Below are 21,908 nucleotides of genomic sequence, written 5' to 3' on the forward strand. Positions count from 1 at the left end.
AGGACGTTTCCAGAAGTGGGAGTTGAACTGTGGGCCACGGTCAGATACAATATCGTCGGGGAGTCCATGGAGCCGGATGACATGGTGCCAGATCAGATCTGCAGTTGACTCAGCGGTGGCAGTTTTCCTGCACGGTACAAAGTGCGCCATCTTGGTGAACCGGCAGATGACAACGAGCACAGAATCAACCCCATCACTGGCGGGTAGATCCGTGATGAAGTCCATAGAAATTGACCCCCAGGGGCGGTCAGGGACCTGCAGGGGTTGGAGGAGTCCGTAGGGCTTGTGTCTGCTGGTCTTGGCGTGAGCACATACGTTGCAGGACCTGATGTAGGACTTGACAAAACGCCACTGGCTAGGCCACCAGTAGTTGCGTGAGATGAGCTCCAGGGTCTTTGACATGCCGTAGTGTCCTGCCAAATGCGTGTCATGCATGTCCCGGCAGATCTCAGCACGGAGCTTGTTGGTGGGGACGTAGACAAGGTTGTCGTACAGCAGAACCCCATTTTCCTCGGAGAATTGCTTTATCCGTTCTTGGTCTTCTTGAGATTGCTGGGCAATGGGGGCCCTAAGCTGTCGCCGGATGGTTCGCGCAAACACATCGGATGCCAGGGCAGCTTTGATTTGGTCAAGGAGCGAGGAGTCCAGTGGGGTCAGATAAGTGGCGGCCAGGCGGAGATGGTCAGGGGTGAGGATCGTGGTTTCCTGGGAGCGGAATGCTTCTTCCCCCTCCCTTAGCTCGTATTCAGAGCAACGAGAGAGGGCGTCAGCTTGGTGTTGCTGGGTACCAGGGCGGTATGTGATGACAAAGTCGAAATCAGCAAAGAAGATTGACCAGCGGGATTGGCGGCAGTTGAGGGTACGGGTAGTCATGAAGTACTGGAGGTTCTTGTGGTCACAGTAAACGATGACCTTGTGGCGGGCGCCAATGAGGTGGTGTCGCCATTGAGCAAATGAGTCTTGGATAGCCAGGAGTTCCTTGTCGTAGATCTCATAGTTGATTTCCTCAGGAGTAAATTTGCGGGAGTGAAAGGCCACGGGGTGGAGTTGATCTGTGTCATCGGGTTGAAGGAGGACGGCGCCAAGGGCAAAGGCGGAGGCATCGGATTCAACAATGAAGGGCATGTCAGGGTCGGGGTGAGTCAGGATAGGTGCGGAGGTGAAGGCTTTCTTGAGGGTTTCAAAAGCTAGGTGTGCAGCGTGGGTCCATTTGAATGGCAAGTCTTTGCGAGTGAGCGTGGTCAGGGGTGCAACGATCGCAGAGTACCCTTTGATGAATCGCCGGTAGAAGTTGGCAAAACCAAGGAAGCGCTGGATGCCTTTGACATTTGTCGGGGGTTCCCATTCAGTAATGGCAGCCGTCTTCTTTGGGTCCATGGAAATGCCTTGCTGGGAGATGATAAACCCCAGGAACTCAACAGAGTCACGGTTGAATTCGCATTTTTCCGGTTTCGCGTACAGCCCGTGCTGGCGGAGTCGTGAGAGCACCTCTCGGACGTGGTTGGGGTGGTCTTCTGGGTTTTTTGAGAAGATCAGAATGTCGTCAAGGTAGACCACAACAAAAACGTCAAGAATGTCACGGAATATGTCGTTCATGAGGTGTTGGAATACTCCAGGGGCATTGGTGAGCCCAAACGGCATGACATTATACTCGAATAGGCCGTAGTGACATCGGAACGCTGTCTTCCATTCATCCCCTGGCCGGATCCGAAGAAGGTTGTAGGCTCCCCGGAGGTCAATCTTGGTGAGCCGGCGTGCCCCTCGAAGACGATCCATGATGCTGTTAATCAAGGGCAAGGGATAGCGATTCTTGATGGTGATATTGTTGAGTCCACGATAGTCGACGCACAGACGGAGGGAACCGTCCTTTTTCTTGACAAAGAGGACTGGGGCACCGGCGGGAGACTTGGAGTGCTTGATGAACCCCTTAGCTAGGTTCTCTTCAAGGTAGTCACAGAGTGCCTGCATTTCAGGCTCGCTGAGACTATAGATCGGGCCGAACGGTGGCTGTTTGCCCTCTTCTAAGTCGATGGGACAGTCGTAGGGTCGGTGCTCTGGGAGGGTATCCGCGTTCTTCTTGGCGAAGACGTCCGCAAAATCTTGGTATTCTTCAGGAATGATGGCCTTCGGATCTTTTGGAGGAGTGGTCGCCAGGGCTTGGGAATCTGACTTGGTCGGATTGGCGTAGGCAATGAATGCCTGGTCATGCCTTGCCGCCACACGGAAAGCTGGGGCGCTGATAAACGATACGTGGATCGGTGTGGGTGCTGGGTCCAGTGTGTTGGGTGTCTGGGCTAGGGAGACTGAAATCTCGTCTTGATGGATACGGATCAGAGGTTCAGGGGTTCTTGAGGGCTTCGGGCTAGGTTCTGTTGGCAGGGCATCCCAGGAGGCGTATTGTCCAAAACCGCAATGGCAGCGGACGCAAAGAGTGCGAGTCTTCCAGTGTAGCTCCACATCATGGAGCTCAAACCAGGGAAGCCCCAGGATGATTGGCGCATGCGGGGAACATGTCACATGGAATACCACCTCCTCAAAATGGTCGTTGACCCACATGCCCAAAGGTTGGGTGTGATGGGTAATGGAGCCCGCATGGCTGGGACGTCCGTCAACCAGTTCAAGCGCAATGGGGTCCTCCTTCTTGACAAGTGGGATGCGGTGCTTGCGGGCATAACTTTCGTCGATGAAGCACGACATCGCACCGGTGTCAAGTAGTGCTGAAAGCTGAACTGGAGCTCGCTGGGCCGATATCTGCAGGGTAACAGGGTACTCGAATGGTGAGGATGGGCCCAAAATCCGCATGGGTGAGGGTATCTCAGATCGGAGATTGACATTGTTGGTGGTCAGGAGAAGGGTGTTGCTGGAGATGCCAGGATCGGAGCAAGGTTTTGTGGCTTCTCCCTTGGCAGTACTTGCGTGGTGAGAAGGCCCAGGACAGGTGTTGCCCAGCTGCTCGGCCTTTACTGCAGCTGGACTTGGGCAAAATCCTGGATGGGTGCAGGTTCCTTAACCGCGACATTCGCCGTGCGTATCTTGTTTGGGCAGAGTTTGGCTATGTGGCCAGGTTTACCACAATAGAGGCAAAGTTTGTTTGTGATGCGGTGTTGGCGCTCTAGCGGTGTGAGGGGTCCTCGCGGACGAGCAGCGTCAATGACCATAGGGTCGTCTGGGCGGTTGTCGGGGCTCATGAGGGTGGGGCTAGTGGTAACTGGCACATATGGCTGTCGGTTCCTGCTTCGCTCTAGACGGCGCTCAAACAATCGGTTGTCACATTGGATGGCCTGTTCCATCACGGTGTCGATTGAGGCGGTAGGGGGCATCGTGAGCATTAAGTCCTTGACGTCTTCTTTGAGGCCGCGACGGAAGGTGGCAATCAATGCCTGGTCATTCCACGACACATCGCATTGCAGCTGTCGGAATTCAGCTACATACTCTGTTGCTGCACGGGTTTGTCGAAGGTTCTGGAGCTTGTTTTCGGACGTGCGGATCCTGTCGCTGTCTCCAAAGACTGCTTGCATTTGCTGGATGAAATCATCCAGGTTCGTAAGGGAATGATGGTCTTGTTCGACAAGGGGCGCCAGCCAGGCCTGGGCGGTGCCAGTGAGGTAGGTGCCAATAGTTCGTATCTTGGTCTGATTGTTGGGGTAGCGCCTGGGTTGGAGGGCGAACATGAGCCGGATCTGGTTGAGGAACCCACGGAACTTGCTTCGGGTGCCATCAAATTTGTCTGGGAGACTGATTTTGGGTTCGGGGGCGTGAGTGGCAGGGGCAGTGGTCTGGGTTTGCGCTAGTTCGGCTTGTAGGGTGGTATTCTGCGCTCGAAGTTCGTCAATCGCATTGCACATGGCTTGCCAGGCTTCGGCCGTGAGGGGAAGGGCGTCGGACATGGTGATTTGGCGTGGAGGCACAGCGGCTGGGGGTTGTTGAGCAGATCAAACTGTTATGAATGGGCGGAGCCGACGGAAATAGAGGCGACTTGTGGTGCAGGTTGTTGACAGGTAATGGTATTCAGACCAAAACAAGAACTAGAACAAGACTAGGAAGAACTGGTGTTCATCTGCTGGGGGATCAGGAAGTGGGGAGCTCAGGGGAGGCGGCTATTTATGCTTTTCTGGGAAGGCTGAGGAAGCGTGGGGAAGCAGAAGGGTACGGAATGAGAGGGAAGCCAAGAGAAGCGCCAAGGGTGGGGGAAGCATAGAAACAGAAGACTGGGGATGGGGTGGCTACGCTGAGGCTGTGGGCGGGTACGTGGGGAAGTATGGAGAAGGGTTTGTAAGCGCCGAGTGTTGGGAGGTGTGGCTACGTGCGGCTGCGTGGAGAAATGAAGGCAGTGGCAGGTGTGGGGTAGCGCGGCTGCGTGCGGCTGCGAGGTTTGGCAGATGTCAGGTTTTGACAGGGAATTGACATTGACTGACTGTTGGGATGCTGTCATGAGGTAAGCGCATGGTATGCACGCGTCGTCCATAACACAAACGCGACAACATCCTCCCTGGAGGTAAAGTACATGCGGCGTTTGGGGGGGCATGAAGCGGTTTCTATAATATCCCTGATTAGCGGCCGAGGACAGACACACGGAGCATGAGGACAATGGCATGTAACTTACGTCCAAGTGTGCGAAAATGGGTCTCGATTCGCTGACAAACATTATCAGCCTTAGCCGACCCGTCACTAAGCATCGCACACAGCATCGGAGATGTCCCTGTTGCTGTTGCACACTCCGTAGTGTGATCAAAGGTAAACAATCCAAATTCGATACTGGAATCGGCGTAAGTGAGGAGATGTTTCGCGGTGCTCAGTAATGCGTCAAGGGCATGGGCTGGTGTTGGAGTTGGAGTTGGTGACAACCGAATCCCTTCGATCGCCTCCTTCTCTCCCGCTCCGAGCTGGTCATATAGATGTTTTCGTCGGGCGTTTACCCACCGGATACAGCTTGTGTCGGGGTGCGCAATTGCTGTGGCATATTCCTCCGCGGATTCGACGTTGAGATTGAAGCGTGAGATGGTTCCGACTCCATCTTGCTTCAGAAGTGTATTAAAATGACTGAATCCGTGTACCGCTGTCGCCCGCTTTGTCCGTTTCCCCTCCCATTCAGATTCGTTTCGTTGCTTAGTCTGTAAAACAAGAGACCAGCGTGAGGATGTGCGTGGGGATGTGCAAGTGGGAATGTTCTGCAAGTGCGGGAGTCCTGGAGTCCCGGCACGACCTGCCAGCTACCTCTCCTCTCCTCCACCATCACTCTCCTCCCGTGTGCCACAGTCTCACTTTCATATCAGACAGAGGGATGCCTGCAGCAACAAGGTGGTAGTTCCGCATCCCATCCTTGCGTCTCCCGTTTCCGTCCAACCATCCCGTTACCGTGCGACCATCCATCCTGTTTCCCTTCCATCTCCGGTTTGTCGCAAAGCCTCCTCAGTGATCACCCACCATATCTCATCTCCGGTTCGAACACGAACACTGCACATGTACTGTACATCTATCGGTATCTGCATAAGCGGAAGAAGGAGAGTTGAGTGCCCTATGTTGCAGGACTCGAGCCATGATTCGTTTTTTGGATGATGAGTATTTGTGGGAAATGAATGCTGGGGTAGTAGTACCCCCTACGTACCAGCCGTACCAAATGGCAAACCACGGCGCTGAGAGCGTGGAGCTGTAAGGCCGAGCGTGAAGGCTGTAAGGCCGAGCGTGGGCGTAAGGCCGAGTGTGGGCGTAAGGCCGAGTGTGGGGGTGAGGCCGAGTGTGGGCGTAAGGCCGAGTGTGGGCGTAAGAGTACCCTAACCCTAATGTTACCCTAACCCTAATGGCGCCTCAATTTGACCGCGACTCTGTTGAACCTAACCCCAACCCTAACCCTAACTTTAACCCTCACCCGAACCCTAACCCTAACCGTGCCCTCACGTGCCCATATATTAGTTGCATAACCCTACTCTTTGTCGTCGGACTCTTTGTTGTCCTACTCTTTGTCGTCAGACTCCGTCGATAGTTACATTTTCTAGAACTACGTTGAATATGTACATTGAGGTTCCCATCACGTGTATGGAACAAGCGTGTACTGTACGGCCTCCGACGTTGACGCTTTCACGTTTGTCGACGCTTTCGCGTTCCTGAACTGTATACAATACGGGACACGCGTGTTTGAATAACTCATCCGTAACAGATGCATACTTATCTGTATGCATGCATACGCACCCGTTTATGCATGCATATGGTCCATCACGTATTGCAGATCCATAATGCACATCTGTATGCATGCATGCGCATGCATAAACAGAAATATACTGATGCCCATGCCCCATTCCCCATTCCGTGCATTCCCCGTTCCCCAACACAATCACGAAACAAGGAAAATGCTGGTCAAAAGTTCGCGTACGTCGATGACTCAATGACTCGCTTATTGACGTGCCTTCTGCAGCATTTATTGATCCGCAATTAGGCATCCGCAATCTGGCTCATCTGCTGAAACATCGATATCACAATCACGTCCTTGCCCGCCATTATTTTCTGCCACTGCCGCACCTTCCTACCCTTCCTACCCTTCTTCCGCCGTCACCGGGTCTGTCCCTCATCCGGCACATCGGCAGCAGCTACCCACAAACCAACCCTCCCCACAAACCATATTGTGCTGCTGTCATGGATACCATGGAACCAATTTCAATGATTCCAATTCCTGATGGTATGTGCCGAAAGACATTACTAGTATTAGAAACTGTCAAATTCCGGGGACAGTAAGCCAATTATTGACGTGCCTTCTGCAGGATTCGTCAACGCAATTATGCGAGGAGTCCGCTCAGCACTTGCTTCGGTTTTCTGCGTCTCCGGTGCATCAAAGCAAGGCAGCACCGCTGAATCGCCTGAATGCACCGCTGAATCGCCGGAATCGCCTGAGCCGCCCGTCATGCTTGGCAACAAGCAATTCAAACGCAAAGCGGAATCGCCTGAACCGCCCGTCATGCTTGGCAACAAGCAATTCAAACGACCCCATTTGGGTTTGGGCAAAACTAGACCCCATTTGGGTTTGGGCAATTACGATACTGGTAGCCCAGTTCCGCAACGTACCCGACTCTACTGTCAATCTACTCCTACTTCGACGGCCGGCCAGAAGCTTACCCGTGCCGACTCGAAACAGCTCCTGCAGGAACAACAGGACAACTTTAGAGCCATGTTCGACAACTTTCTATCATCGCTTGGTGATACCATCGGTCCGCTCGTGAGGGATATCATTCAGGATGAACTACGTTCGCAATTGGGCAGGACTCCGGTGGACCTCACCGACATGACAGCCAGCACTTCAGCCACTTCAGCGGCACGACCAAATGCAACCAAACCCGCCAGGAGAGTACCGAAGGGGCTCAATCAGTTAGTCAAAGAGTTCCTCAACGGCTTTATACCTGGGTATTCAAGTCTCACACCCGCCAACGTGACCAAGTATGGCGCTGGAAACACCAGGGCCAGGCAGCTGTTGACCGACCTCACCGATCCTCATCGAACGAGGCCACAGTTTGCGGCAGTAGAGGACGCCATCTTGAGCTTCATGGAATATGAGCCCCAGATACACCAGCATAGTCTCGCCAAAGTGACGGAGGAACTCCTCTCGGTCATCCGCAACCGAATCACCAATATGAAAGCTGGGCGAATCAAGGTGAATTCTTAGTCAAGGAGACGATGTTGATGACGAGTAGGCCTCATCTACAAACAGGTATGTAGTAAGACAGACGACTCCGTTCTCAGCTTTTATTCACTGGTGTGGTTCATCTAGGCAATTGGTGCAGGAATCGTATATATTCCGTTGTGAAAACTTCTATCCCCACTACTACCACAAGGTTGGCGGTCCATGGAATCTACGTCAAGTGGCTCGGAGGCGTCGATGTCAAACAACTCAACGTCGACAAGATAAGGCATTCCACGTTATTGACCGGATGCCTTTTTAGATGTAAATGAACATGTACATAGCGCTTGTGGGTCTTTACAATGTTTTGTTTTTTCATGCATATGGGAACGTTTATGCATCAATATATGCGTAAATATACGTAAGTTCGTTCTAAGTGCGCAGTTTGCATTATGCATGCATAAGCGCATGCATAAATTGGAACGCGTAGCCGCGGGCTGATTAAACAGAAGCAGGAGAGTTTCAATTATACCCACAACAATGCTTTCACTTCCCATGCCACATATGTACACATTCCTTTCAACGTCCGCGTCTCTAGCCTCTCTATCCATATCAACGTACGCCTTCCGCTATGCATATACGGGGAAGCAATGTGAATTGGAAGGTATGGTTGGCACAGTCTTTGACAGTGTCACTTGCAATGGCACCCACGTGTCGCTTGCAATGGCACCCACTCGTTTGCTTAGTGCCCACTCTTTCTCATTCGTCTCATTCTGTATACCTTTCGCAGCCAGCAGCCATGGTCAGATATACCATCACGCGACCTGTGGGTCGGTTGAAAAATTTCATTCAACGGCCCAATGGGACAGCGGACGAGGACTGGGACAGTACCGTCAGGACCGTAGTAGAGGTGTTTCAAAGCCGTGCCAAGTTTGTGTCTGACACGGTCTTCTGTGCCTGGCATTTACTTGGCATCTATCTGAGGAGTGAGGCGGATACCTTCCTGGACCTTCTCAATGACAATCCCTCAGTCATGCCACCAAATACCGATCATCGTTATCGGAAGGGGCTCACATCAATGTGCGTTGATGCCTGTCGCATCATTGCAATGGATGGCAACCGGCATATGGAGGATCAAAATCTTTGGAACACCTACATCCAAAAGCTCAAGCCCACCATGATGAGTGGGTATCAATTTCCTGAGGACGCCCTGCTCCCAAACCCACCTGTCCCAGGTGCCACCTTCATCTTTTGCAACAAGGTCTTGCGTGTTCGCGGAGCTGAGGTTGGGGATCGCTGGACAGATCATTTATCACAAATTACACTGGTCGCATACACCCTGGCAGCGAATTTCAAGACTCATATCAGTGAGAATCTAAACAGGTTCATGCTGAGGGTACTCGAAGGGCAAATCAATCTTGTGAATGGTGTAGAATTGCTGTCAGAAGAAGAAAAGAAGTCTTTCTGTAAATCCGTTGTTTGGACGCATCTGGGCTCACATATGTGTATGAATATGTGCAAGTGTACTGATAACCTCTGAACGTCAACAGTCGAACGTCTGACACGATGGTTGGAACCCCACAGATCAAGGGCAATAGTCCAAACACACGCTTCACTCCAACGGGCACCGCGCGTACCTTCCTGTTTGGCGGGATGCAGCTGTTATGGACGACGCGCCCATACCATTAAGCTTACCTACTGACAGCCGCCAATGTCAACCGCCAAATGTCAAACGCCAATGTCAATGTCAATGTCAGTGTCAATGTCAGTGTCAATGTCAGTGTCAATGTCAATGTCGATGCCACTTCCCCTCTCTCCTCTCATTTCGCCAATCCTCTTGCAATATCGCCACTCCTCCTCTCTCCTCTCATTTTGCCAATCCCCCCTTGGCTTCTCCACACCCCCCACTGCTTCCCCATAGCCAGCAGCTGTAGCAATGCTCTCTACGCTCGCCACGCACGCTCTAGGAGCATAGCGGGCGCCCCCCAGTCCCCTCTTGTTGTTGTTGTTCTCTGATCTGCTGGGTTGCCTATCTATAAATAGCCGGCCTCTCTTCGTCCCTTCCCTTCCTCCCCAGCAGATCAACACCAGTTCTTCTCATCTCCTGTTCTAGTCCTTGTTTCTTGTTTTGCCAATACAATCTCTTGTCGCCTATCACTCTCGCCTTGTCTTCTCTACTTCGCTTCCGCCTCAGTCGTCGAGATCATAACAGTTTGATCTGCTCCAACACTGCGAAGTTCAAAACCTGTCCAGCCCTGCATCCGACAAACCTTTTTCGCCATGTCCCAACCCGAATCCGTACCTTTCACCGCCAAGCAATGGAACGATATGTGCCAAGCCTTCGCCGCCTTGCAAAGCCAAAACGCCAACTTGCAGGCCAACCTAGCGCAAGCCCAAGCCGACGCACAAGCTGCCCAGAGCATCGCCGCCCAGGTTCAAGCCGATACGTACACCCGTCCTCAAGTCGCCAATCCTGCTCTGGAGCCAAGAATTAGCTCGCCCGAGAAGTTTGATGGTACCCGCAGCAAATTCCGTGGGTGGTTGAACAACATCCGGTTGATGTTTGCTCTCCAGCCCGACCGCTACCCCAGCGACATCACCAAGATCCAAACTATTGGCACCTACCTCACCGGCACTGCGCAAGCCTGGATGGCGCCCCTAGTCAAACGCCAAGATCACAGCCTTCAGGACTTCAATAGTTTTATCAGTCAGATGCAATCGGTCTTCGGAGACAGCGACAGGGTCCGCACCTCTGAAAACAAGCTCCAGAACCTTCGCCAAACCCGTGCAGCAACCGAGTACGTCGCTGAGTTCCGCCAGCTACAATGCGATGTCGCCTGGAACGACCAGGCCCTGATTGCTACCTTCCGCCGTGGCCTCAAAGAAGACGTCAAAGACCTGATGCTCACAATGCCCCCTGCGGCCACCATTGATGTGGTGATGGAGCAGGCTATCCAGTGCGATAACCGGCTGTTTGAGCGCCGCCTGGAGCGAAACAGAAGCCGCCAGACCTTCCCGGTTCCCCACACCTCGTTTACTACTACCACCACTGTCGACCACAGCGAGCCTATGCAGATTGACGCCGCTCGTCCCCGCGGCCCTCTGAGCCCTCAGGAACGCCAACGCCGCATTTCCAACAACCTCTGCCTTTACTGCGGTGGCGCGGGGCACATTGCAAAAGTCTGCCCCGTCAAGAACAAGACCACCACCCGTGCCGCCAACGTCGACATCAAAGAACCCTCCACCGAACAGGGTTTTCCCAAAGTCCAGCCGCAGTAAAGCCCCAGCGACTGGACAACACACACCGCCCCGGGCCTCCTAACCTCGCAGCTCCTGCAACGGGAGAGGCCACCCCCCTGGTTCCCGACTCCGTTATAGCCAACACAACCCTCCTAGCCGCTGCCCATGTCGAAAACTCCGAAATTAACCCCCGCGCCATGCTTGCGCTGGGTCCCGTCGAACCCTTCAACTACCCCGTTATCATCATGGTATCATCCAGCCGCGCCCCGATACCTACCTCAGCCATGATCGACAACGGTGCCCTGTCCTGCTTCATCGACACAGACTTTGCCCGCAAACACCGCATCGCCCTAGTCCCGCATCAGCGTCCACTGACGATCGAACTCGTTGACGGTCAACCCAGCTCTGCTGGGCCAATCACCCATCACACCCAACCAGTAGGCATGTGGGTCGACGACCACTTCGAAGAACTCGTCTTCCATGTCACCAAATCACCCCATGCTCCAATCCTCCTTGGTCTCCCCTGGCTCCGCCTCCACGACATTAACCTTGACTTCAAGAACCTTTCGGTCGGTTTCCGTTGCGACTGTCAGTACCATGAATTCGCGAATTGGGACAACTTTCCAGCACCCCCGAGCCCAGCACCCGCCAGAACCCCCGAGCCCTTGATCCGCATCCCCCAGGATGAAGTCCCCGTCGACGAAACATGGTCGATTCCAGTACCCAAGGTATCTCGCTCCAGCACCCCAGAACCGGCTCCCTCGCCGCTCTGAGTCTCGTTCATCTCCGCCCCAGCCTTCCGGGTCGCAGCAAGGCATAACCAGGTCTTTGTCGCCTACGCCAACCCTGCGAAACCCGATCTCCCGGCCTCGCCTAGCCCCAGTAACCCCCCGACACCCGAGAAAGACATCAAAGACTTCCTGCCCCCCGAGTATCAAGACTTCGCCGACGTTTTCGAAAAGAGAAATGCTGACACTCTCCCCGATCACCGGCCCTACGACTGTCCAATCGATCTGGAAGAAGGCAAGCAGCCACCTTTCGGCCCGATCTACAGCCTCAGCGAACCAGAAATGAAGGCACTCTGCGAATACCTCGAAGAAAACCTCGCCAAAGGATTCATCAAACCCTCAAAGTCCCCTGCCGGTGCGCCAGTCTTATTCGTGAAGAAAAAGGACGGTTCTCTCCGCCTCTGCGTGGATTATCGAGGCCTGAACCGCATCACGGTGAAGAATCGCTACCCCCTGCCCCTGATCAACGGTATCATGGATCGTTTGCGCGGCGCCCGCCGGCTCACCAAGATCGACCTCCGCGGCGCTTATAACCTCTTACGCATGCGCCCGGGCGATGAATGGAAGACCGCCTTCCGCTGCCGCTACTGCCTATTCGAATACAATGTCATGCCCTTTGGACTCAGCAATGCTCCTGGCGTCTTCCAGTACCTGATGAACGACATCTTCTGCGACATTCTCGATGTGTTTGTTGTCGTCTACCTCGACGATATCCTGATATTCTCCAAGAACCCCGAAGATCACCCCAAACATGTCCGCGAAGTCTTGTCCCGCCTCCGACAGCATGGGTTGTACGCCAAACCAGAGAAGTGCGAATTCAACCGCGAATCCGTTGAGTTCCTAGGCTTCATCATCTCCGAGAAAGGCATCCAGATGGACCCAAGAAGATCGCTGCCATCACGGATTGGGAGCCTCCCAAGACTGTCAAAGGCGTCCAGCGGTTCCTCGGCTTTGCCAACTTCTATCGCCGATTCATCCAAGGTTATTCCAAGATCGCTACCCCGCTCACAGCCCTGACCCGGAAAGACATCCCGTACGCCTGGACACCCGCCGCAAACACCGCCTTCGAGAACCTGAAGAAAGCATTCACCACGGCCCCCATCCTTGCTCACCCTGACCCAGAGAAGCCCTTCGTCGTCGAAACTGACGCCTCCGACTTCGCTCTTGGCGCAGTTCTCCTCCAACCTGACCAGGACAATCAGCTCCACCCCGTGGCCTTCCACTCTCGCAAATTCACGGCCGAAGAGATCAACTACGAGATCTACGACAAGGAACTTCTGGCCATCCAAGACTCCTTTGCCCAGTGGCGACACCATCTCATTGGCGCCCGTCACAAGATCACCGTTTACTCCGACCATAAAAACCTTCAGTACTTCATGACCACCCGCACCCTGAACCGCCGCCAAGCCCGCTGGTCAATATTCTTCTCGGATTTTGACTTTGTCATTACCTATCGCCCCGGTTCCCAGCAGCACCAAGCCGATGCCCTCTCCCGACGCTCCGAACATGAGCTAAAAAAGGGGGAAGAAGCGTTCCGCTCCCAGGCAACCACAATTTTGACTCCCGAACGCATTCGACTCGCCGCGGCCTACCTCACACCCATGGATACCACGCTGCTTGACAAGACCAAGGCCGTTCAGGCCTCTGATCCCCTTGCTAAGACCATTCGCGAAACGCTCAAGATACCCCTCGCCCAACGAACCGAGGAAACCCAAGATCGTATCAAGCGGTTCTCAGATGAAGATGGGATCCTGCTGCACAATAACCTGGTCTATGTCCCCACCAACGAGCTCCGAGCTGAAGTCTGCCACGACATGCACGATACACCCCTAGCCGGCCACTTTGGGATGTTCAAGACGCTCGAACTCGCCTCCCGCAACTACTGGTGGCCCAGCCAGTGGCGCTTCGTCAAGGCCTACGTCAAGTCCTGCGATACCTGTAGCCAAGCGAAATCCAGTCGACACAAACCATATGGCCTACTCCAGCCCAACAGTATCCCTACCCGCCCTTGGGGATCTTGGTCCCTGGACTTTATCACCGGTCTGCCTCCCGTGGACGGGTATGACTCCATCCTGAACGTCAACTGTCGCCTCACCAAGATGGCCCACTTCATCGCCTGCAGCGAGTCGGAATCCGCCGAGTCCACCGCCGACCTGGTCTTCCACAACATCATCCGTCTCCACGGCCTCCCCGACGACATCATCTCTGACCGAGGACCCCAGTTTAAGTCCCGGTTCTGGCGTCGACTTCTCGAACTCCTTGGGGCAAAAGCCAACCTCTCCTCGGCCTTCCACCCCCAGAGCGATGGCCAGACGGAACGCACCAACCAGATCCTGGAGCAGTATCTCCGATGCTTTTGCAACCACCAACAGGACAACTGGAAACAGCTTCTGTTGTCCGCCGAGTTCGCCTACAACAACACCCACCAGTCCGCCTCCCAGACCACCCCCTTCTACGCCAACAAGGGTCTCCACCCCCGCTTCAGTTTCGCGGCCTCTGCTACCTCCGAATCCGTCAACCCCGCCGCTGAAGCCCGCGCTAAACAAATCAGGGAAGTCCATGAACAGCTCGCCCTCGAGCTCAAGGAAGCCCAAGATCAAATGAAGCGCTACGCCGACGCTAAACAAATTCCTGGACCGGACTTCAAGCCTGGCGACCACGTCTGGCTCCTCCGCAAAAACCTCCAGACAACCCGGCCCTCTCAGAAACTCGACCATCGCAAGATTGGGCCATTCCCCATCGTTGAGAAAATCAATCCCGTCGCCTACCGGCTCAAGCTCCCGCCTACGTACAAAATCCACGATGTCTTCCATGTCTCGCTCCTCGAACCCCGCTTCACCATCCCCGAACGACACGAACCCGAACCCGCGGCCCCAGAGACCGTTGAGGGTCAAGAAGAGTGGGTTGTCGAAGCCATCCTTGACTCTCGCATCCATTGTCGTCGCCTTCAGTACTTGGTCAAATGGCAGGGCTGGCCTGACTCCGAGAACACCTGGGAGCCCGTGGAACACCTCACCCATACCGACGCACTCCTCCAGGACTTCTACAGCGCGTACCCCAACAAGCCTTCCTCTGTCCCCGTAGCACCTCCTCTGCGGCCACACCAAACTCGACGCCGCCGCCGCCGCCGCTAAAGAGAGGGGTGATGTTATGGACGACGCGCCCATACTATAAGCTTACCTACTGACAGCCGCCAATGTCAACCGCCAAATGTCAAACGCCAATGTCAATGTCAATGTCAGTGTCAATGTCAGTGTCAATGTCAGTGTCAATGTCAATGTCGATGCCACTTCCCCTCTCTCCTCTCATTTCGCCAATCCTCTTGCAATATCGCCACTCCTCCTCTCTCCTCTCATTTTGCCAATCCCCCCTTGGCTTCTCCACACCCCCCACTGCTTCCCCATAGCCAGCAGCTGTAGCAATGCTCTCTACGCTCGCCACGCACGCTCTAGGAGCATAGCAGGCGCCCCCCAGTCCCCTCTTGTTGTTGTTGTTCTCTGATCTGCTGGGTTGCCTATCTATAAATAGCCGGCCTCTCTTCGTCCCTTCCCTTCCTCCCCAGCAGATCAACACCAGTTCTTCTCATCTCCTGTTCTAGTCCTTGTTTCTTGTTTTGCCAATACATTCTCTTGTCGCCTATCACTCTCGCCTTGTCTTCTCTACTTCGCTTCCGCCTCAGTCGTCGAGATCATAACAGCAGCAGCAACTACCGCTCGCTTCTTGAGATGCCATTCGGGACATTCTCTTGGAACACCGCCGCCTGCTCATTCACGCCATGCGACCTTTTGTCACACCTGGAGGATGGAGCGCTGCTGCCGTTAGTGCCAACTCACGGGCACACCCACGATATGATTGGTCGAATGTTTTGAGAAATCTCAAGGATGCCGAAGGTCAGGTCATGAAGAGGATGACCTTTTACTTCCAGTACCTTTCACGCCAAGCACAGGAGTTGAAGCTTCGGAAAGCCGTTCACATATGCCCCCACAGGACCAGCAACGCGATAGGGTATTGGGATTTTGACTACAAGTCCCTATTGGCGGTGTGTGTGGACCTGAAGGAGAACCACGACATTGCATATACACTGCGGTTTGAAGGGCAAGAAGTTGAGGTTAGGAATTCTGAAAGAATTCAGCAAGGGCGGACGGCGGAAGAGAGGAAGAGTCTCTTTGGATCCATGTTCTTGCTCCACAAGCGAGTTCACTCAGTTCGCCGGGTTGTGACACCTGAAGAAGAGGGGACATCGGAATCCGAAGGGGAAGGGATGTCGGAACCTGAAGGTGGAGAAATGGAATGGTGCTTTCGAAACCGGGGGATTGACATCAAGATCAACCACTTCACACTTGGCACCAATGGATATGGGGCGTATCTCAAGATAGAGTTGTCGAGTGCAGAACGTTGCCGCATCCCTGACCCTAGCGAATGGCGAAAGCTCCCCCGTGGACAAGTTGTCCACAACCCTGACGCGGCAAACGGGCAGCTGCATATTATCTGAAAAGACCCGATCGTTCGCTGGGACACCGTTTTCAACATTGGCAACAATCAGATGCGCACGACCGTCGGTGTAGACCCGGGTCCAAAATCTCAGGCAGTAGCCGTCTATGAAGATATCGCCACACACGCTGATAACGCTTGGATCGCTCAGCAGACACCTGTGGAAACACGCGCTCAACGCAAACAAGCGATCTCCATTGTACGTGGCCGACACTATCGCGTGAAAAACAAGACCACCTGGTTTGAACAGCGGCACAGGACAAGAATCCGTGCAAACCCTCGGGTCGGTGAACAGATCCAACGTTTACGTGGGAGGGAAAGGCAACTCCACGGCACGGGGCTCAAGGAGGCCTTGGACTACTACAATCTAGTTTACTCTGGACGTGACAATGTTGAGGCGTAAGTACAGCCAGCGTGCATGCACATCCTTTTCTCACCTGTTCTCACGTTCACATCTTTTTCTTACATCACAGTGGTTGGGGAATGAATCCAGTCTTTCAAGGGAAAGGGTATCAGCGTGATGACCTGTTTCGACGCATCCATCAACAGCGCGCATTGACCGATGATGCGCTTTACCTGTTGAACCGAATCACTCATGAGCGATGGGCGTCAACACTCCGAATTGGCGCTCTCCCAGAGGCTCGTGGCAACCGCAGCCGTGCCCTCCGTCGCAAAGGGCGACTCCGTCGACGTAAGCACTTTGAATTCTTCCGAAACAGCACTCACACCCCCATACCAGGCCGTGAGCGCCAGCCTGTAGACGCTACTGCAAGCACACTCATGCACCAACCCGTGTTTGCCTTTGGTGCGGGAGACTTTGCCCAGAGGGGCGGCTGGAGGAGGCCTCATGGACCCGTCCCTGTGCAAGCACTTCAGCGTGAACTTGCAGTACTTGGTGGGACGGTCCTAATCTGGCCAGAACGAGGCTCAACAAATACCTGTTTCATTGGCATGGAAGGTTACGAGGAGCTCCCGTTCCAGATGCCCGATGGGAACATGCACACAACGTCTCCACCTGCAACTCGTTACGACAAATGTGGAGAACACCGCAAGGTGTGGTTTCGGCGGCAGAGGGACAGTGGTTGACACACCTTACGCAAATATTGCTATCTTGGGGATGTCCGAGGAGTGAAACAACACATCCGCACTTCATTGTGCCCAGAGAGGAAACGAATGAGAGGGCCAAACTGGCGTCTTCACACCTGCCCTGAGCTCACCTGTCCCCCAATCTATGCCACACGCCCCCATCAACGCCCAATTGGTGACCGAGATATACAAGCTGGCGCCAATTTCCGCTTCCTTCAGCATCAATATTCCCGACATCAAGGTCATCGACCCCCGTGGAATGTGGGGCCGTGGGAGCGGAATCCGGCTCCCTTGTGGTAGATATGTACGTAGAAAGGAGAGGGGATAATTAGCTTAGGCCCAAAGCCAACACCCCTTTCCCTTCCCTTCCCTTCCCGATGGCACTCTAAACCGAGTTGCATCTTGAATACGCGGCCCATCCCCCTGTGTAGGTCGCGCCATTACCTAAGCGAAACTCCGCGAAATGGCAATGAAACATCGAACGCCAGAACCAACCAGAAAAACCTTAACCATGTTTTCGTCCGCTGCGGCTACCACGTTTTTTCTTGTAGCGGCCACGCTGCCGCATTGTCCCGCCTAAGTTTGGCCCAGGTCGGAGCAACCTGAGTCGTGAAGACGTGCCAAATCGCGACCTCTAGGAATCATGGCGCGCTCGAACTTCATCGGTCTGAGAGAAAGACCCGCCCTGTTGATTCGGCCTCCTCCTTCTTTCTCTTTGCAAATCAATATTGCTTTCATAGAAGCCACTTGGTTCCAACAGCACTCCGCTTTCTCGAGTCGCCGACACTTATTGATTTAGTCTACCTGTGCTGATCAACGACGGCATCCGCACAACCATGCTCACCGCGACATCATCCGCCAATCCGTCTCGGTGCACGTCTCCAGGCCTACCACCTCAAACAGCTAGTCCAGTTATCCCGGGGACCGCATCACCAACGACACCTGGCATAACATCCCACCGCCGCCCTGTAAGCCGCTTCAGAGAACGAGATGTGGACGGGATCAGCCAATGCGATTCGGTCTTCACCGATGCGTCGGCTATGACTAGTGCGACGGATGCATCGGCTAGTTCGACGAACTCGTATTGGTCGAGGAACTTTAAGTTTAGGAGGCATGGGGGTGGGTCTATCAGGAGGTGAGCATCTCCCGTTCGTATTCAGATGGTTTGCTGAGTCTTGGTCGAGAATCTTATCTAACCATTGGATTTTTCGATGCAGTGCGACAAGCACACGAAGCACCCAAGAACGTCTAACAACCCTAATCAAAAAGCTAGTACGCACCCTCGGCGTCCACAAAGGCTCAAACACTTCTGAAAGATACACCGAAGGAACATCACTATCCGACTACGAGGCCGCCCGCATTCCCGGCGCCAGCCCCCAACTTCGTTTAGATGATTTCTCCACCCGGCTGGGATCCACCGCTCAGCGGTACGGGGGTGCTGGGGTGTCGAACAGCCAGCATTTGGCGTTCAGCTTGGACCGGGATGGAGAGAGGAATAGTGTTGATGGACATCGGAATGTGCATGCGAGGCCGGCGGGCCCTCGACAGTTGCAGAGTGAAGATGCTGCGGCGATCTGGTCGAGTGTGATGAAGTGAGTGTCACATTAGAGTCCACTCCGCGCTCGAAGTTCGAGACTCGGCACTAAAAAGACTTTCCGGCTTGCAGGACGGCCCACGCAGCACAAGGCAGCGCCCAGAAAGCGGCGTTCCGACAAGTCCTGAAGGAGAGAGACGAAGCGCGTAACGAATGCCGCCGCCTGAAGTCCGTCAACAAAGGTTCCAAGCGTTCGACCCACACACCACCCGCCCAGAGTCCACCGGCGCTAGCTACTGACGGGCGGGAGAGAGTTCCGCCCGTCATGTCGCCCGCAGCTCTGTCGAACCGTGTGAAAGTGATTCATGCGAGGGTGAAGAATGTGGTGAAGGAGCTGGATGAGTGCTTGGATGGGAAGGGAGTGGAGCTGATTGCGCCGATTGAGACGTCAGTGACGGAGGATGGGGATTCAAAAGGTGCCAAGGAACCTAGTCTGAGGAATGTAAGAGATCAGCTGAGAGTCTTGATGACGGAAGTGGAGGTGAGTTTCGGAGACCTCGGCCGTCGGAAACACCAGCTTTTCCACTCCGAGTCGCGGGAAATGCTAACAGTTGAAGGGATCATGCAGAATCTGAAATCAGCGGTAAGCCCCAAAAACAAAGCCCTGCTCGCAAAGACACCCTCCTCCGAGAATGTAGAAGTAGTCACAGCGGAGAAACCCGCAACAGAAGCCCAAGGTGACCCTCATCATCTCGTTTCTGAAGACCCGCATCCATCTCGCTCACGCCAGTCGTCCGCTCACACCCTGGCCAACGGCGAAACCCAACCGACGACCCGACTACCCACCCCGGCAGCCAAAGAGAACGAGCTGAGGAAGAAATTGGCGGTGGAGGCTGTGGATCAGCAGGAGAAGAGAATGAGGAGGCAGAAGAGCGTTAGTGTTACGAAGGATGAGGGTTCCTCTGCCCCTGTTCCAGAAGGCGAGGGGATCGAATCGGACGACGATAGGCAGCGAGCGACGAGTGATGGGCCCGAGGGCTCAGCGCACCCACAAATCGTCTTGGAAGCTACACCCGTCGCCGAGTTGTTACATGTCCCGGTCGCCGCCGAGAATTTGTCCTCGCCCGAATCTCCAACGTTCGCCGATGATCTGAGAGGCAAAATCAACGAGGTCTTTGGAGAGAACAACGTCAGTGAGTTCAAACCCGATGCTCACGCCGTTAAGACGGTTACGTTGCCGTGTCCTCCTCCACGCCAAAGATCGAACGAGAAGAAAGAGGAGGTTGTGGAGGACATCACGGGGAATGGAGACATTGCATGCTGAGATTACGGTTTGGGCCAAATCTTCTGCATCCGTTGTAGAAAGACAATTGAACAATGTTTTCCAACCGGGAAAGTGCCGCTCTGAAGAATTCCGCAAATATTGAGCGGGACACTTCTGCATATAATTATTAATTGCATGGCTTCATGTATACACAAAATATTCTTTTTTGGAGATGTTGGTATATGGACTGTCGGGGATGGAAAGACTTCAAGACAAAAGCGCTTGTGGATCATTTCCAAAAGTGTAGAGACATCATGAGAGTGGCTACCACAAGCTGTGGGTCGTCGGACATATGATACATGCAGGGACGCTCACATATCCACTTTCAGACCACTGCGCAGCGGCTACCACCAGTCCCATTACACTTGAGGAAAAGTGCATTAAACTGGAAGGCCATGTCCTCCCACCGTACGCCTTGCCCTCGCCCGTTACGCCTTGCCCTCGCCCGTTGATTAGCCGCCTTGAGACGGACGTAGGATCGATAAGGAAACCGACAACTGATCTCAAAGCTTCGACCCATCTTGCAATATTTTTCGCGTGGCATCCCAGAGTCGCGTCAAGACTTCGCCCGCAGGAGCTGCCTCCGCCAGCGCGGCGGACTGCCCAGCCCATGCCTGCATTCGATGTATATCACCGATTTTCTGCCCAAGTGCTTTCATTGGGGCCGTCAAACCCCTTTGCACTGGATACGGCGCGGGCGAAGGGGCATCAGGTGCGGACGCGGCGCGGACAAAATCAGTTGCGATACTTCGCCCGGCGCGTCCACTGAAAGCTCGAGTCACTCTGGTATTCTCTGGCGCCGTCTTGCCTATCGCATCGGTATAGACTTGAGGCGTCTTTGCTTCAGGAGTACGGAGGAATCCGGTTCCAATTTGGACTGCGCTTGCTCCGAGCAGCAATGCAGCAGCGATCTGCCGAGGATCTGCGATTCCCCCAGCAGCGACAACCGGAATACGAACGGCGTCGACGATACTTGGGACGAGCGAGATCAGACCCACCGCACGCGACTCTGCGTCTCCTGGGTGGAAGCTTCCGCGATGGCCACCTGCTTCGAAGCCTTGGGCTAATATGACATCTGCACCTGCTGCCTCCGCCAGCTTGGCTTCCTCCACCGTGGTGACGGTGGCAAACCAAGAGATGCCTTCTTTCTTCATTAGCTGAACGAAATCCGCCGAATAAAGCCCCATGATGGACGAGATGGCAGCCGGTTTCGCCCGTAACATAGCTTCGCACTGTTCCTTGAAGTTGGGTAGTGTGGTGTTGCCGGCTTCCGCGGGTACAGGAGGGCCCCAAGACTCAAGAAAGGTACGGACCTTGGCTTCCTCCTCGGGATTTCTTTTCACAGGTGCAGCCGGAATCCAGTTGTTCAGCTGGAACTTTCCGTCGCTACTTTGTCGAAACTCTTTGACCCACGCGTCGATCTGGGATGAAGTCATCATAAGCACGCCGGCGGCGCCCATCCCTCCGTCGTTGGCCACTGCTATAGAGAGTGAAGCCGGGCAAGCACCCGCCATCGGGGCAAGTAAGATCGGTCGCTTCAGACCGAAACGCTCACAGAATTCCTTAGCTCGTAGCATTGTTGTTGGGTGATGCAAGGTGCGAGATTGTGGAGACACGATAACAGAAGCATTCTCTGTTAAGCCCAGAAAGTATCTACGATCTAAATCCAAAGGCAACGTTCGTACAGTACTGTACTGTGCCTAATACAGCAGTATGCAGTCGTTGTACTGCCCATACAAGACGTTGTGGAGATGTGGCCGCTGTCATTCAATTCACTTCCCTCTCTGCGAACGAAAGTGGGTGACAAATTGACAGCTTCCCTTGCTGCGCCACCCAGATGGG

At 54.2% G+C, this 21,908-nt stretch overlaps 4 protein-coding genes across 4 annotated transcripts; 2 read left to right on the top strand and 2 right to left on the bottom strand.

The window, feature by feature from the left end:
- Window positions 1-4,550: 4,550 nt before the first annotated feature.
- On the bottom strand, window positions 4,551-5,370 carry EV422DRAFT_599945 (uncharacterized protein; the record flags this gene model as incomplete). The annotated part of the gene is made up of 2 exons (XM_053073673.1): window positions 4,551-5,111; window positions 5,263-5,370. 2 exons carry the CDS (start codon window positions 5,368-5,370, stop codon window positions 4,551-4,553), a joined length of 669 nt encoding a protein of 222 aa, XP_052929129.1.
- Window positions 5,371-6,284: 914 nt separating this feature from the next.
- Window positions 6,285-9,027, top strand: EV422DRAFT_503050 (uncharacterized protein; the record flags this gene model as incomplete). Its single annotated transcript, XM_053068317.1, has 9 exons — window positions 6,285-6,363; window positions 6,410-6,670; window positions 6,753-7,636; window positions 7,677-7,693; window positions 7,754-7,817; window positions 7,948-8,024; window positions 8,094-8,220; window positions 8,394-8,970; window positions 8,999-9,027. 9 exons carry the CDS (start codon window positions 6,285-6,287, stop codon window positions 9,025-9,027), a joined length of 2,115 nt encoding a protein of 704 aa, XP_052929130.1.
- An 8,768-nt stretch (window positions 9,028-17,795) lies between these two features.
- On the top strand, window positions 17,796-20,198 carry EV422DRAFT_513735 (uncharacterized protein). The gene is made up of 3 exons (XM_053069183.1): window positions 17,796-18,343; window positions 18,426-18,800; window positions 18,875-20,198. Exons 1-3 carry the CDS (start codon window positions 18,045-18,047, stop codon window positions 20,064-20,066), a joined length of 1,866 nt encoding a protein of 621 aa, XP_052929131.1. The 5' UTR covers window positions 17,796-18,044; the 3' UTR covers window positions 20,067-20,198.
- On the bottom strand, window positions 20,199-21,879 carry EV422DRAFT_513738 (2-nitropropane dioxygenase). The gene has a single exon (XM_053069184.1). It carries the CDS (start codon window positions 21,641-21,643, stop codon window positions 20,570-20,572), a length of 1,074 nt encoding a protein of 357 aa, XP_052929132.1. The 5' UTR covers window positions 21,644-21,879; the 3' UTR covers window positions 20,199-20,569.
- Between the last annotated feature and the right edge of the window lie 29 nt (window positions 21,880-21,908).

This window comes from Fimicolochytrium jonesii (assembly GCF_025526975.1).
Source record: "Fimicolochytrium jonesii strain JEL569 chromosome Unknown EV422scaffold_2, whole genome shotgun sequence".
NCBI lineage: Eukaryota > Fungi > Chytridiomycota > Chytridiomycetes > Spizellomycetales > Powellomycetaceae > Fimicolochytrium > Fimicolochytrium jonesii.